Source organism: Lipophrys pholis (assembly GCF_963383615.2).
Source record: "Lipophrys pholis genome assembly, chromosome: 18".
Classification (NCBI taxonomy): Eukaryota; Metazoa; Chordata; class Actinopteri; order Blenniiformes; family Blenniidae; genus Lipophrys; species Lipophrys pholis.
Window position 1 is genome coordinate 19,641,500 of NC_137646.1, and position 17,014 is coordinate 19,658,513.

At 45.5% G+C, this 17,014-nt stretch overlaps 1 protein-coding gene across 2 annotated transcripts in view; it reads right to left on the reverse strand.

Annotated features, from left to right (window-relative positions):
- The window catches only part of LOC308123763 (ADAMTS-like protein 1), an 88,453-nt gene extending 80,049 nt beyond the window's left edge, over window positions 1-8,404 (reverse strand). For both annotated transcript variants that reach the window (XM_080486422.1, XM_080486423.1), the window contains exon 1: window positions 8,181-8,404. In XM_080486422.1, the coding sequence (XP_080342548.1) occupies window positions 8,181-8,246 (66 nt within the window). In that variant the 5' untranslated portion in view covers window positions 8,247-8,404. The remainder of the gene's footprint in view (window positions 1-8,180) is intronic.
- Window positions 8,405-17,014: the final 8,610 nt, after the last annotated feature.

Sequence of the window (17,014 nt, forward strand, 5' to 3'; positions counted from 1 at the left end):
TTTCTTTTTCAGGTCACATTTGCCAAATACTTTTCAAGCAGCATATCTGTCATCAGGGCGGTGGGAGGAAAGGAGGGGGGGGGGGGGGGGGGTTGCTGAGAGGAGGAGGACGACAGAGTCAACAGAGCTGTGTGCGTGTGACGCTGCAGTTTCCTGCGTTGTTTTGAGTCTGAGTACCTCCACTGAGATCCCAACGAGAAGTCCTGAGAAAGACGTCACCGCACAGAGGCAGGCGAGGAGAAAATTCCACAGTGGCACTTCAAATGCAACACCAGGACGAGACAGAGGCTGACGACCGCCGGAGCATTTTTATTTGTCACAAAGGTAATTATCCTCAGACGTCGGACATCCATCACTGCAAAACGTGCAAACAACAGGACTGCACAGGCTCAAACATTAAAACGTTTGAGTAAAGGTCATTTCAGGTTGAAAGTCAAGTTCACCATGAGGTCAAACCTGCGTGTTGAGACGAGACACTGAAATCCAGTAATCCAGCTTCAGCATGCCCCCCCAATCCGTCGAAACACTCACAAAAACCTAAAAATAATACTGCTCAGCGAAGTTCCCATGCAGGGGTTTCCTCAACGAGGAGACACGGAGTGTCTGTGCATCGGCCACTACATCTGTGCCGGGGTCACACCAGCGTGTGTGTGTTGTTATATATGCGTGAAAGTACATTTCAGGTAATCCCTGCAGTAGCCTGGGAACCGGGAACTCCACGTGACCTTTGACGCTGATGATGGCATCCCATTGACAAGAGGTCACAGAAAAACTCTCCTACACTTTTCTGGAGGATAATAACAATAATAAGAAGAATAAGTTGAGATTGAATAAGCTCATTTATACTAAATTACATTTCGGGCCACACGGATGTGTACAGATTAGCATACGATCGCCTTCTCATGCTCTCCCTGTGCACGCATCGTCAGGTACTCCGTTTTCTCACACAGCGCAAAAGCATTTGAGGTTGATTGGCGACTGTAAACTTGGAGCATAGGTGTTAATGTGAGTGTGTGTCTCTCTGTGTTTGCTCTGTCGGCGGTGTAATCCTGCCTTCGCCCATCGTCATCTGGGATCAAGTCTCGCTCTCTGCAACTGGAAGTTGGATTATAGAGGATAGACGAATGGATTCTGTACCTTTTTTTTTAAAATATATATATATATATATATATATATATATATATATATCTTTGCCAACAAAGAAAAATGTACAATCCATTCTGGTTTGCTTACAGATTAGATTATAGATCGCCCATAAACTCGCTCATTGTGAAGAACACTTGACAAATGTGTTTTCAATCTCTTGAAAAATTTGCTCGACGTCGACCAGTTCAACAGTTGTCTATAAATTAGATTTTGTTTTACTTTATAAAAAAAAAAAAAGCTGCGTCACCATGTTTTTATAGAGGGCGGGTACATTCCTATCCTCACAGTATTACATTCTTTCCTCTTTGACATTCAATGTATGTAACAACATAATGTCACGATTGTCTGAAAGGAACACTATAGATATGAAGTTTATAGAGCCGGTGACTACAATAAAAGACATTTTGAGTCAGTTTTATGGAACAGCAGTAATAATATATAGTAATAGCTTGTTTTGAATGAGGGGACTGTTGCAGTTAAAAGTATTGAATCTTGTGGATTATTTGCCTTAAGTGAAGCTAATCAGCTGGCGTTTCAGATCCAGCACACTGAGATTGGAGCATTAATCTTTCTGTCTCACTTCTGGCGAGGACTGATACGTGGATTTACCAAAATGTACCGTTTTAAGGATTTCAGGCCACAAACCGTTTCATCCAACATAGTAATGAGCTCATCGTCGCCAAAAATCCAGCTTTTGGCTTTCGTGTGCACATGCATAATGCATTGCAGATCTCTTCTGTGTCTTTCTTCAGTCCGCAATTTGATAAGTGAAAGACAGACTTCTACAGTATCCAGTGGGGGGCGGGGGGGGGGGGGGGGGGGGGGGAATACAAATGCGACTTCAGAAAGCGCTGCAAACACACAGACAAGTGGAAATGTGCCAGACTGAAAATACCGTCAATTTACTGGTAAAGCCGGATCGTTTTTCTCGGGTTTATTTATCATTTGGAAAAGGGGAACGAGTTACGTGAGACACAAAAGCCCCCGCATTTACATAAAGGTTTGCACACCTACTTTGCATGATCACCCGGCCATTAATCTGCCTCGCTGGACGTACGCAGGGTAATCCTAATGGCACATCATTTGTAATGGGCTCTCTGGTGTTTAGTTTGTGGCTTGCACGGCGTTTACTCAAAGCACATGTGGCCACGGGGGGGAAACAGATGTGAGAACCCCAGGAAGCATCATTAGCCCCCGCAAACACTCACCGCAGCAGCCGGGGGAGACCCTCAGTCAATCATGCTTCCACTGGATTCAGCCCGTCCATCCATTCTTTCCCCCCCCCACTTACTCTCAACTTTTCTCACACTCTCATGCGAGCGCTCCTTCCCCCTCCCAGCGGAGGGAGTGAGGTCAGCAGGAAAAGATAACTAGTCTTGGATTTTTTATTTTTTTTTCTCTTCTTCTCGTTTGTGCCTGTCAGCCAGTCGGTGGATCTGGAATTACTGCCTCTCCATTTAGGCCAAGAAGCTGCACTTGAATATTTATGTTTTAAATTCCCTCGTCATGCCGATGCCTTTGTTCTGCGTTACTCCCGCTGGCCTTTTGCTCCCCGTGCATGCTTCATGCCGCTCTCCCCCTCTCACTCCGTCAGGATCGCTCTCTTTCCCCACTCGTTTCTCCGTACATCCCCAGACCGGTGTGTCCCTTTCTCCTCTTGCTATCACATCAGTGTCACTTCATTAATATTCCCCCTCCTTTGTGTCCTCTAACGTGGCATTCAAGTCTGTTTTTTTAAATTCCACTAGATTTTATCTTCAGATGTTCAATATTTATCACCGAATCATTCTAACAAAAGTCTTTTGTTGCGTTGCCATTTTCTTGACCATTGTTCAACTTTTCACCTTCCTCCTCCTCCTCTCTTCCTCCCCGTCTGTGTTTCAGCTCCTCTGTCGAGCGTCCAGTCTGGCTTCTCGCTCCGTTTCAAACAGACAGATAAAGACTCACACCTCCTACCTGCACCTCCCCTCTAATTAGCCATCACAAGAGGGGCCAGAGTGCTTCTTCTCCCCTCTTGTTAGCACCACTCCCCGGCACTCCTGCTGCAATCCCACCCTCAGGACGGCTCTGAGGTCAAGGCCGGGGCAGGACGGAACAGAACAGGCGGAACCGGGCGCACGAGTTTTAACCACAGCAGAGATCAGCTGTGTGTATGTGTGTGTGTATGTGTGTGTGTGTTCTGTGAAAAATGTGCAGTCCAGATGATGCCGAGCTGCAGCAGCTGAAGTGTCAGCTGGTGTAGAGGAACACACAACAGGACAGAACAACAAGGTTCAGTCCACGCTGGTGGCGGCGACCCTGCAGATGGAGCCCGAGACGTTTCACCAGAGGAAGTCGGTGCCAAAGGCTCCGCTTTTAAGTCCCGGACATGACAAATAAGACGCGTGATCAAGGAACAAATACAATCACATGAGACTCGAGAGGAAGCAGTGTCGGGACGGAGGGCAGCCACCTGCAAAATCACAATAGATCCAACTATCCGGGATTTGTGTGGGAGCTCGAGAGGCCATCCAAGCTGACACAAAGGGCCCCTCTGCTGTAACGTTGCCATCTACTGGCAGCTCTTTATCACTGCGATGACAGCAGTGTGATTTCAAATCAAACTTTTGCAGCGCACGTTGCATAGTAATTCATATTTTCCTGGAACCAAATAAAACCACAAAAACTCATTAGTGCTCTCTGATATTGTACTCTGAACAACATGTCCTCGTGTGTACGCTCTGGCACAGCGGCGCAACATGATTCCAGTGAGTTATGCTATTTACTGGCACCAGCCACTTCGGGCACTCGGTTGCAGCGCGTTATTAGAAGTCGGTGTCAAGTGATCGAAAGGTAAACAACGTGATCGGGTTCCACGGGATTTGTTTGGAAGGCAAACGACTGTATTCTCTGATCCACATCTTTTCAGTTTTTTGGCGTCGCCTGGTTTGTTCATCAGCTCTCGATTTCAAAGCATCAGTTTGACATTTCGGGAATCGTGCTCGTTCGCTTTCTTGCCTGGAGTTCATGGGGGACACAGAGCCTCGTCACAAGTCTGTACTCCCAATATGGAGAAAGAGGCAGATAATGCTTCGCTTCGCCTAAAATCCATTATAACTTGTGGTTTTCGCACATGAACACGTCGGCGTGTCAGAGTAGACTGATATACAATGATTTTTACACAGAGAGAAGCCGACTACTCCCCTCGTTTCCCGTTTCTGTGCTGCACTCATCAAAACCTCCCACCGGCTAAAGCTGCACGTTTAGAATAAAGACATCCTATTGTTATTGATCCTCTCATATATATATATATATATATATATATATATACACATATACAGGCAGGAAGGAGAGATTTCCCCAATATGTCAAACATTTTAAAGGAGGTTGTTAGGATGAAGACAAAGGCACTCCGTCAGGATTTGTTGCTCTGCCTCTTCAATCAGAAGCGGTGTCAGTCATTCTAAGGTTTTGGCAAGACAAGAGAGGAAACCACGTTTTAGAAACCTAAAACAATCGAACTCCTCTCAACTGTTACATCTAATTTTAGTTTTCTGCTAAGTCATGCCACATTGTTGAAATAGTCTGATTGCAACTTCTTCTTTTTTTTTTTCCAACAATGCCTCAATGGAACTGAAAGAACTGGCGCTGTCGGGATCCACAAGGAGGTGAAGTACAAATTGGAGATAAATGCTTTACCAAAGCGAAGGTTTTTTTTGGGGGGTTTTACTGAACATACTTTAGGATTTTACTTGCGATCCAAGCTGACAGCTCTTGTTCTCTTCTGCAGGCCTTCTCCTTCATTGGCCCGATGAGACGGCTGTTCCGCGGCTTCCTGTTTGGGAGGACTTTACAGGGACGCGTCCCCTTGTTGTCTGGATTTGAAGTCTGCCCGCACACCTGGGCTGCACACACACAGGAGGAAACACTGCACCCGTGCCCGGGCACGGCTTGTGGGCACCTTGGCGTCTGCCTTTGCAAATGTTAGTATCGGTGAATTTCATCCTCGGATTACAAATATCAGTGCAGGCGCACACACGCACTTCCACATGCAACAAGCCTCCACTCTCACTCCGCAGATTAGAGCCAGATGGGAACAATGAGATGAGTATGAGGGCTTTTGCAGTGTAACTGAAAACATTTGCTCTTGTTAACGCACTCCAAAAACTTGCTCCATCCATCCATCACTGGCCAGATGTTTTCTGAAGCCCTTTCTTTTACTCCTCTGGAGGGACCAATCCCCCTCAAAATTAATTCACTTCCCATTCCACTCGCGTCCACAACAAAGGCCCTCATGAAAGCTAATTGGATGGTTCGTGGTCTTTATGATCCAGCCATCAGGCCGGGGAGCGCGACTCGGCGAACAAGAGATGTTGTTGTTGACGGGCGCTCGCTCGGGACCGTTCGTACGCCGTGACCCCACTTAATCCTGCCATTAGACCCCAATCCTGAGGACTCTATACACTCCGCTGGCCACGAGACCATTTCCTGAATAAACATCAAAATCTGTTGCTTTTGTGACTAATTTCCTCTTTTGAATTCCAGCTGAGTAATTAGAGGAAAGGCATGCGGTAAAGTGAGTGCAGCATCAGGGCGCACTGACCAAGACTGATTCCTATCCATCAAATGATGAAAGCCATACGCCAACATAATTCTCCGGCAATTCCCAAACGGAGAGTCATGTTCAGTAGAGATATCACCGTGGCTGCCTGTTTGCCTGCATTTTATTTGTAATTACAATAAGTGGGCTCATCTTATTTATTCTCTTTAAGTCTGTGTAAGTCGGAATGTAGACCTTCGGGGGGGAAAAACAGCAATAGCCGATCATCTACATTTGATCTGATTTCTTCTTCCTCCTCTGGACACCCATTGTGTTCAAGACGAAACGTTCTCCTGTTATTGGTCTTTTGTGAAAGGATTTCAAAACTACTTCTATTACATGAAGTACTTGAGGGAGTCATAAAGAAATCAGAATTTATTTTTGAGTGGATTGAATGTTGGATTTTTGAGATATGTCCCAAGAAATATTGTTACAAGGCAAATAAAAATGCAATATTTGATTTAATTTGTTTCATAGCCCTGGCAGGTGTCACGTTAATATTTACAACCACTGGTGCTGAGAGAGTTGTGCTGATTGTCTGACAGGCAAAGCCTCCTGCGCACACTTCAAACCTCCATTCAGCAAAAAAAAAAAAAAAAAAAGGAAAAGAAATGCGAAAACAGTCAAATCAGGGGAGTCGAGTGAGAGCAACAGGACCCTCCAAGAATCACTGGAGGTATGTCATTATGTCACCCACAAAAGAAGGTCTATTCCATTTAGGGGTTGGAGCCACAGGCCATTTGGCCCTCACACACACAAATCACACCAGCGCAACTTCCAGCAGCCGTACACACAAATATAGAAGTCCCATTCTACTGCCAAATAGTAATGCAGAGACTCTGACCCAGGAGCGGGGATGAAAAGAAAAGGCCACTGCAGAGCGGGGACCCTCTGAGGCAGCACTTGTTGATCCCCGGCCTCCTCGAAGCCGAGCGCAGGGTCACTGCGGTGCATGTGTCAGTCTGTGTTATGTGTGCGAACAGATAAATGTCCACTGCTGACTCGTGTTGCACACTTAGGACCTGCACAGATGGGACAGCTTGTCGTCTGCCGACCGAGTCCTTTTTTTCTGTCCACCAACACGCAGCGGTCAGGCAGCAACACTGACACCTTTCAAAACGGTAACTACGAAGGATCCATGTGAATCATTTCATCTTCTGATCTTAATGCAGATGAGGCGGCGTCTTTATCCCATTAATGCCGACCGATGCAGCTTCTACACAAACCGAGGATCGTATGTGATGCATTTTATACTCTTTAATAGTCTAGTGTTATTCCACAACTCTTCTTGTGCTTTTTACAAGCTTTTAATTTGAAATCCAGTAGCGCATTAGATACAGACTGTTGTTACACTTACGACTTAAAGTCGTAAAATGAAGGCTTTAGGGAAATATGCGATTGTTTTACACATTTCATCAATTTCTTATGACTTCTTCTCAAAATGTTAAGAGGTTGAAAGGATAAATTTATACAGACTCAAGCGCTGATTTGTAGATGAACGCTGTATTGTCTCAAATTGAGGCACCGGCGTGCCAATTTCACTTCTATTTATTAAGTATTAAAGGTAACATCGTGTGTCCGACACTGGGCTGTGTCCTGAAAAGCATTGCAAAGCCCCGGCTCTGCTCGGGCCCCTGCTATTCACTAATCACAGTGTTGACATGCTCAAATGGACTGCGTCGCAGCCACAGTGTCTGAAGCCCAAATCACCTTGAAGTGCTATCAGCACCTGTTGAGGTCATTTACTCGCGCTGACAATGGCACTTGCTGCCTTCTGCTTCCAGCCCTAAAATCGTGTCTGCACACCAAACAACTGCTTTGTGTTCCACTTGAAACTCCCGCTGAGCCCCTGCTGGCATGTTGCTCAGCATGAATGGGCTTTTCCACAGCTTTGCCCCCCACACACACACGCACACACACGACTGGTGGCCTCCGCATGAAGGGTCCTTGAGAGATAAAGGTGTAAAAAGTGTTTTCAGCAGTGATCAGTGCAAACTGAGTGATGTGGTTTTTAGAGGTGTGTTTCAGTGCGGGGCTGATAAGACCTGACCTTCTGGAGGATGGATCATGCTGTCTCTATAAAATGTCTGGGAGTGGAGTTCCCCAGTGACTCACCTTGAGATGATCCATGTCATGAAAGTAAAGAGAACATTTATCAGCCGTCACACAAATTTCTGTTAGAGTTAAGTCAACTTTTTATAAGTTAATCAAGGCAAACTGAACTCAGCCTTTTCCATCACAAGAAGATGATTTAAGACAGATAAAAAGAAAATGAATGAACATCTATTGTCCTTTTGTGTTTATTTCTCTCTCCACGTATTTTACTGGATGTTTGAAGAAATCAAAGTGAAAAGTGACAGGTGTTATTCTACAACTTAATAACAAGTTTAACAATGACAGATGAAACTCTCACGTGTTTCTTTAAAGTTGCATGTAGTTTTAGAAAGTGACTTACCTTCACACACGCAGCCAGGAGCAGCAGTCCTCCCGTCCAGCAGCCTCCAGTCATCTCGCGCCGCATTAAAAAAAAAAAACACACACACACACACAGGCTCAACGTGAGTTCCTCCGGGCTGGTTGGGAAACAGCTGGGATTGTCTGTCTGTCTCTGTCTGTACCGGTCAGTCCGTCCGAGGCGCAGAACGAGACCCGCGCTCCTTCTGCGCGCTCCACTTTCCAAAATAGAGAGAGAGAGAGAGAGAGAGAGAGAGAGAGAGAGAGAGAGAGAGAGAGAGAGAGAGAGAGGAGGAGGAAAAGAAAGAAAAAAAAGAAAGGTAAAAATAAAATGTCTTTTTTTTTTTAAAAGTCAGCCCAGAAAAAGCGGAGACGACATGACACCTCACGGACGCGTCCAGATATTTTGTTTCCCCCTGCAAACACGTTGCTGCTAAATTTATGTTCGCATACCGGGCGCGCGCCAGGAGAAAAGGGTCTCACCCACCTTACATTCTTAAAGAAACACGCTCCTCGCGCCAGCACGCGCTCATGGTGGTGCTGCTGCTGACTTTTCCTTCTACTTTCTTTTTTCTTTTTTTTTTCTACGTGTGTTTGCCTTGACTTCATGTGGATGAATGGCTGATATCAGGCTGATATTCGGCCTCACACTTGTGTTGATGTCTCATTGTTTTTCAAAAAATCAATCTCAGGCCCTAATTAGTGTTTGCCGAGCACAGCTACTTGTAATCCCCTTAAAAAGTATTTTTCGACTCCTCCTCGACATTCTGCCCAGCCTTGCTATTTGCTGAAAATTAAAGTATGTAATCTCTGTATCGTTAAAAGATTCAGTTATATAATAAAATAATGTCTCCATAAACAGAGACACATTCAGTTCTCAGAGGTTACTCAACATGCTTTATTATGCCTGAAATCTTCGCTCTTACACAATGATGCTTAAAAGGGCAATAATGAAGTCAGAAAATAGTTCAACAAATTAGACACAACTTCAAATATGCTCTTTTTTATGTTCTTGGGCAAATAAATAGATCTGTTTTCGAAAATCAAGATAAACAGAAGCAACGCAAATGTATTTATATACCCAATAGTCACTGAGAAAGCATTCAACTCAAGCTGTGGGACATATTAATCGTTACTTTGAACAATAAGAACTCGCTTTTTTAATTGCTTCTTTTATTTAAGGTGTTTATGTAGTTTGTGTTGCAGGACAGAGGGAGACAGCAGCTTTCATACACTTTCCTTCTATGTAAAAAGGGACAACTTCAGTACTTGTCGCTGCACTGTTTATTTGACATGAGTAATCAGCCGCAAACGAGCGTTGCTGCCAAAAGCAGGGGCATCGTGGTAACCGTTATAAGTACGTCACAAGGGTTCGACACTACAAACGATTTTTAATTTAAGGACTGTTGGAGCACATGTGGTATAAGGTGAGCGTTCAACAGCTGCTGCTTTGTTAATTACGCTCAGAATTGAAACAATACAACAAGGCTCCACTTCTCCTCACGCCACACTCCGTACATCATGTGCGCCGCAGATTCGGGGGGCTTGGGCTGAAACCCGGACCATGTGTTGTTGGCTGCGCACCAGTCCAAGATTGGGACTACTTTTCACAGCTTTAGGTTTAGTCACAAGTATGAAATGCATTAGTCTTTCAAGTTGGGCGCCCGACGCTGCCAACCATGTGCCATTTAAGGTCAAGAGGAGTTTTATCTGAATCAAGCTGCGACTGCTTACGAACTGAGATCAACTGGATGGAATGAAATATTCATACTCTCGGGCCTTTGCTGGCACGTGATTGAAATCCGCTGTTGTTTCTGATTTACCTTGATGAGACCCATGTCGTTCCTTTTCCGGCGCCAATAAAAACAGCCGTTTGCTGTGTTTTAAAAGGTTTACTCGTGAAATCTAATAAAGCCCTCTTGTATACTGGGACATTAACTCCATAACTTCTTATTGTCAAGGTCGTATTCAATTTGTGTTCAGTGGACGAGTGTACTCCGGGGGTGTTAATCCGATCTTTCGACATCATTTTGAAATTAACTTTTCGTGACTCACAAAGAACTGCAACATATTCCACTCCAACGAAGGAGGAATTTTGTTTTCTAACTGATGCCTGGAGACTCCTTCTCCGTTTGATCCCGTAGCTTCATTAAACTAAAAGACATTAAGCTCTTTGAAGCCGGGCCCACCGTGGTCGGGCACCAAGTCTTGTCACTTTTGAAGCTGTACAGGGCCACCGCAATAACAATGTTCCTCCAAAATTGTCTTCTGTCCTCAGCCGGGCTCAAAGGGCTGAGGGAGATGTCCTTCAAGAGCCCCAAAAAATTGCATAGGTATGTATGGTATGAGCTACCTGAATGGCCGCCTGACACGCAGGCTTGAAATCAGCTTAATCTCTATTAACACGCTTGAGCACAAGAATGTAAATGTTTATTTCCCCGGGAGAGGAGGGAAACGCTTTACCTGAAGCCCCGTGGTGGAGGTTGTAATCATTTCCTGTCCACCTCGTGGGGTTAAATGATCATCTCTAATGGCTCCTTGAAATTCAAAGCGCCGCGCACTCATGCCACTCATCGTGAACAGTCCAGTGTCTTTCAAAGGACCCTGGGAGCCTCTGGCTGAACTCTGACCACCCGCGGCACCCTGAGAGCGGCACGGAAACCCCACAAAGCCACGGAAAGCAGCAGATAATGCGTGGAGACATGAATAGTTTACATTCACGGCGACTGGCGGCGCATAGCTAAGCTGCGTCCTCATGTTACAAATGTTACTTATATTGATGGGACGCATTGAGCAGGATCATTTGCTCAAAGCAGCAGAGTCACAAAATCCCCGCCCCGGGGGCGTAAATGTATTTTTAGGCCCTCGTCAAGTTTAAATAGCGTCTGTTTGTTGTGTGCTCGACAGATCTTACATGTTTTGGGTATGAGTTGGTGTGTGCGTGTGTGTGTGTGTGTGTGTGAGTGGGGGGGGGGGGGGGGGGGGGGGGGGGGACAAATAAGAGGCTGAAGCAGCATCTAATGACAGTCTTTAGTGGAGATCTTTTGTTTGAATGCAATGATGGCCTGGAAGCTCAGTGACGCTTTGATACCTTCCTAGAGGCGACCACGACTCGCCGTTAGTTCATCTGCATGAACACACGCACATACAAGCATGAGAGCAAAAAAAAAAAAAAAAAAAAAAGGTGGTGGGGGGGTATGTACAGTACATGTGTTGGTTTCCTGGCTAAACATACTTGGAGCAGGTCAGCGCCCCCCATATGAGTAACCTAGTTGTCTGACACCAAACATGGCTGTTTGATCAGTGTTATTTGGCCTGAGAGTCAAAGAGCTGCTTGTCACATGTGTTCAAAGAGAGGGCAGGAATTTGCCAGATACCAGAGAGAGAGAGAGAAAATGCCCTTCATGGGACACCAGATCGCTTGTCTTTTCATTAAAAAGGCAGTGAGCAATGTTTGGGGGAGGAAAAAAAAAAAACGTTTTTTCCCCTTTAAACACGTTGATGATTAAAGAAACTATTTTGGAAAGTGATTATGATGAACCTTCGGGTAAAGAGATGATTCATACCACTCTCTTACGTGTGCTCAGTCTCTGGCGGCTTCGCAGCAGTGACAAGAGTAAGTAGTGCACCCGTGTTGGCTCGGGGGTCTGATACAACACCCCGATCAAAACCTACTCTGTGCCGACATTCACATTTTTCAGTCCATTGAAGAAACATGTTCATTACTGAGCTCTGTGCCGCTCGCCATCCTACTGCTAGGCTAACCACACACTACCCGTCGCTTCACATATAACGAACAGATGCAAGAGCATAATGAGGTTCTGAAAAACTGTTCCTCAAACGATAACGGACAGGATTGCCTTCAAGCGTTGTGGCACCGTGTTGTAGCCTCCGGCCCCGACAGGCAGTTTCACCTCCACTTCGTTGCCTTTCTCATCCGTCCCGATTGCCTTTACGCCTCTGTGGAATTTGGCACGCAATCCGTATGTGTGTGTTTGTACGTGTGTCTGCTCATGCTTGAGACTCCAGAGGAAACGAAAGCTCTCGCCGTTGCTGGGCCTCCGAGTCCCGGGAATGCCAGGCTCGCTAAGGGTTACAGGGAGCCGTCTGTCTGTCAGCGCGGATCTGTTTCAGCTGCAGGCTCCGGCTTCCATCGGGCATGTTGTAGCCTCTCCGTGCAGTCTGAGGGCACCGCGCCACAAACCGCCCGTCAGACATGCAGACAGCGGGCACAACGCTCTTCACACTGCTGCCAGTGATCAGACAGCTTGTCTGAGAACCCAAGGGTGTAATATTTTTTTTGTCCATTTTCCGTGGGGAAGTATCTCATTTCGCACGTCGGGCTTCTGGGGAAAAAAATCAAACATGTTTGCTGGAACAATATTCATGAAGTTTTGTTTAAACCGCTCGTCCTTATCTAGAGCAGAACTTAAAGTTTGAAATCTGTGAAGTCCCGTTATCTTATTTCAACGCTCTTCTGAGATGCACTCACTAGATTTTTCCAGTCATACAATAATAAATAATGATTGTACCGTCTCTACAGCTACGATTGCAGTCCAGCACACAAAAACAACATGATCATCAAATTTGCTGACGACGCCACTGATGGCCTGAGCCCCACACCTTCGGGCTCCTCGGTGTCTTCCATCTCCACTGATCTCACCACACCTGCACTTCTTGAGTGTCCTCAGGAAGAACAACCTGTCCACTGAGCTGCTGCCCACCTCCTAACGCCCGTCCATCCAGAGCCTGCCGACGCACAGTATCACAGTCTGGTACGGGGGCACCACCGAGGCAGAGAGGAGGCTACAGAGGGTCAACGCAGCAGCAGAGAAGATTGTTGGCTGCCCTCTGTCCTCCCTGATGGACACTTACACTAGTTTGACCTGTTGTCCTCTGGCAGGCACTAAAGGTGCATCAAAACAAAAACAAATGGTTCCTTTACAAGAGCCACTAAATTCACACATTCATTGATTCACACACATTCTGTGCATCACAACAACTCAACCATATAATGTGAACGAGTCTTTCTTACATTGCACTATTTTCTGTTAAATTGCACTATTCTATTCTATTCTATTCTATTCTATTCTATTCTATTCTATTCTAATTTCTAAGATAAAAATCCTTTACTTTATATTCCTAATTAGTTCAACCCAAATCCTGAGTCAGTAATTCCAGCTTGTGTTATTTTTATATGGCCTTATATGACTGGTCTTTATCAAATGTGTCAAGTACAAACATTTAAGGCATTTTCTTCAAAAAGCTGTAATACCGCTTTGGTCTGTCATTGATGAAAAGCTTACATTTTATATCTAATAAAAATGCTGAACTCATAATATTCTCAAATTGCATTTTTGCTTAAATATGTCACATTAAGAGGATCTGTTATTCTGTTTTAGATCTTTCTTTTTTTTCTTTTTTTTTTCACATATACAACTTTACACTGTGGTGCGTTCATATAAATTGCGGCCACGATGTCAGCTAATGAGATTATTCACATTCCTTAACTCTTTGAAAGAGAAAACTCGGATTTGCGCGAGCTGACATCTGCTCATCACAGATCTCCTTTTAGGGTCGTCTGTTCAAAACTCAGCAGCAGCAGCTGACAAGATGATGAGGCTCAAGTCTCCTGACGCTCGCCTCAGGGATTGAAATCCCTGATGACGTCACTTCCCAAGGATCAACCTGGTTTCGTAGCGCCCGGTTCATCGCCGCATTGCAAGTTGGCAAGCAGAATGGACGTGTGCGGAGTAATTCTCACGCTACAAACATTACACTGGGTTTCATTCACAAAAATAGAGTTACTTCAGACACCGAGGCAACAACATAGCAGGGCCATGTGTACAAGTTATGAAGCGCATTTTTGAAAATGCCTACATGTTATATATAGGAAAGCATATCGCACCCTCAATCACACTGAAAATGAAATTCCTTGAAGATAACTGGATTTTACTCTGTGATGATTACCCGAAGGGAGCAGGTACTCATTAGACACTCACTACTATAACCGAAAACATACAAGCCCTCACAGCGACATATAGCATGTGAGCCAGCCAATCAAAGGAAAGTGGAGTTTCATGAATGTGCATGAATCTTTCCAGCTTTCCAAAATGGCGGACTTCCTGTTGGGTTTTATGAGCGTCAGTAGCATTTCAGTTCAGCCCGACGTGCTCCAGTATGTCTACCAAATTTCTTGGACATAGTTGAAGCGTGTTGCCCGAAGTAGACGTCACATAGGTGAAAACAATAGGGGGGGGGGGGCGGAATTTTGCCAGACACATGCGCAATGACCATAAAATAAAAAAGCTTTTGAAGTGTGTCGACATTTTCCAATAATCAGAGGTGCACAGAAGGTCTTGCACTACAGGCCTGGATCCCACAACGCTCCTGCTCCTGCCTGTGCTGGTACCGCACACCCCTGGCTACCCTTGGAGACCACCTGAGCAGAGGCCAGATTGGGTGTGTGTCGTCTGTTGATGCGTGTGTGAAAGAGCGAGAACAACGTGGAAAGAGAGCGTGACGACGGACAGCTTGGCTGAGCTTCAAGCTGCCACTCGGTTCCCATTACGAGTCCCCGTCCGCCCGGATTTCTTTTGAGCGTCTGCATCAGGTATGTTTCGGAGGCCAGCTGAATGTCCGTCAGACAGAGAGGCTGCAGAGGAGAAGCCCGGAGAGAAAGCAGAAGTGGAGCGAGGGCCTATTTCCCACGTTGTTCTTGGCTCCCGTCTCCCCCCCGAAGACTTAAGAGAACACTTCCAAAACAAAGAGATTGTCTGTGTTAGGTGCCCAAATTGCCAACCCACGCATGTACGCACACTTGCACACAGACAGAGACACACTCACACACTGGGACATAAAAAATGTTATTCTAATTCCTTCTAAGTGCCTATTTAAGCAGCTGTTTTCTGTAAACACAGCCTTGGCCGCCACAGCTCGGCCATTTGGTTTTAGATCATTCTCAATTATATTATAATTACTCGGACTCGCCGTGATTGTCAGCAACGGCACCCAGGAAAAAAAAAGCTGTGAAAATGCATTCCCCCCCCCCCCCCCCCCCCCCCCGCCAGCTCAAACAGCCGGCCCTGCTAATCCCAGCACGGCGCTGTTAAAATGTTCTGTGATGGGATACCGTCGAAACATGGCGGGGTCATGTGGGACGGCGTTGGAACCCTCTGTGGTCATTGTCTGACCTGCTGTCTGACCCATTCGGAGTATGTGCTCAGCGGGCGGCGGAGCAATTGTATCTGTGCCTCACAGGTCAATGGCCAGAAAAATATTCCTCCAACTATGCAATATGAGATTCTTTTTGTGTGTGTGTGTGTGTGGGTGGGGGGTGGGGCGGGGGGGGGGGGGGGGGGGGGGGGGGGGTCATTACTGAAAATCATCAATTATGTGCAAGTGGAGTCAGGGTGTGTTACCACTGGAATGTGGAGGATCTCATTTTCAAAGACACTCTGGCCAGACGTTGACCTCCCCTCACACTTTTCCCAGCATTATACACATTTTTTTTTTTTTTTTTTTTCATTTTTTTAAAGTCATTTCTTAACTTGATCCTCGCAGTGGGGAAACGTACAGGGTTAACTTGAATGTCCCACCTAATGAGCCGGAGTCATTATTGGAGGATTACCTCTGACAGGTGCACAGAACCCTGCTTAACAGGACTCCTGTCTGTGTTGTTGCTATAAATCTGCAGTTACTGCCCCACTAAACGCACATTGTCTGCACAGATCCCGTCGTTTATTAAAGGCTGAAGTAATGGTTTATTTCAAGAGGGCGGGCATCATCTTGTTAACGTGTGATTCATTTCTGCTGTGCGCGACCTCTACGCTTGTCGCGCCAGGTCGAAGCTCGAAGGAAGAACAAGCGACGAAAAGCCTATGGAAATATGTTTGATCCCAGATGTTGAAATCCTGTCGGAATTTCACGAAATGCAAAGAAAAAACAAACCAAAAGACCTTTGGTGGGAGGAGCTCCGTCTGAGTCACATCATTGTCAGTGTTCCTCAGTGCTGACATTGTGCAAATGTAAATGCAAGCTTCCACCTCAAAACAGAAACAAAGGTGAGTTTTGACCTGACTCGGCAACGCAGAGAAGAATAAAGGATAATTGGCGTCTTTTAGCAAACTGCTATAGGCGTAACATCCGCACTTGAGGCAGTGACTTACCATTAAACACACGTAAACACATATTATTCAAACGTTATCCAGAACTGAAGGGAGCCTGTCAGTGCCTGTGGATGTTAATAGAGATATGGAGTCATTTTATAGGACGCTCCACACACAGAAAACTGAAAGTTTCACGTCGGTGGAATCCCACAAAAGCAGCACTTATCTCAACGTACAACTTTGTAATCATATATTCTGTAGACGTCGGCAACTTACCATTGTTTTGGTTGAAAGAAACCGAAATAAAAGCCCAATTTTCAACAATTTCATGAGAACTAGCTGTCATATAGACACTAATATGGATTTATTTGGACTTTCAATGGCAGCTGTTTGGGAACGACTTTGCAACTGCGTCAACTCTAACTTCAGTTCTAATCATGCGTCTAATAATAAAGTATTAAACATCTTTATCGTCGACTTGACTCAGATTTCAAAGGAGAAAAATCACCCCGATCCCCAGATTATTCCTCGCTGCTCGGAACCTTGTGAAACTCTGTGGCGCCTGTCAGGCGAGGCCTGTCCTCCACCTTGAGCAGCACTGCTCCATCACACCAGTACGAGGTGGCAAGTCCACAAGTTTCATTGAAAAAAAGGATTAAAAATCTGTCTGTAATCCTCATAATACACAAAATCACAAATAAACTGCACTGTAATTCTGCTTGACTGA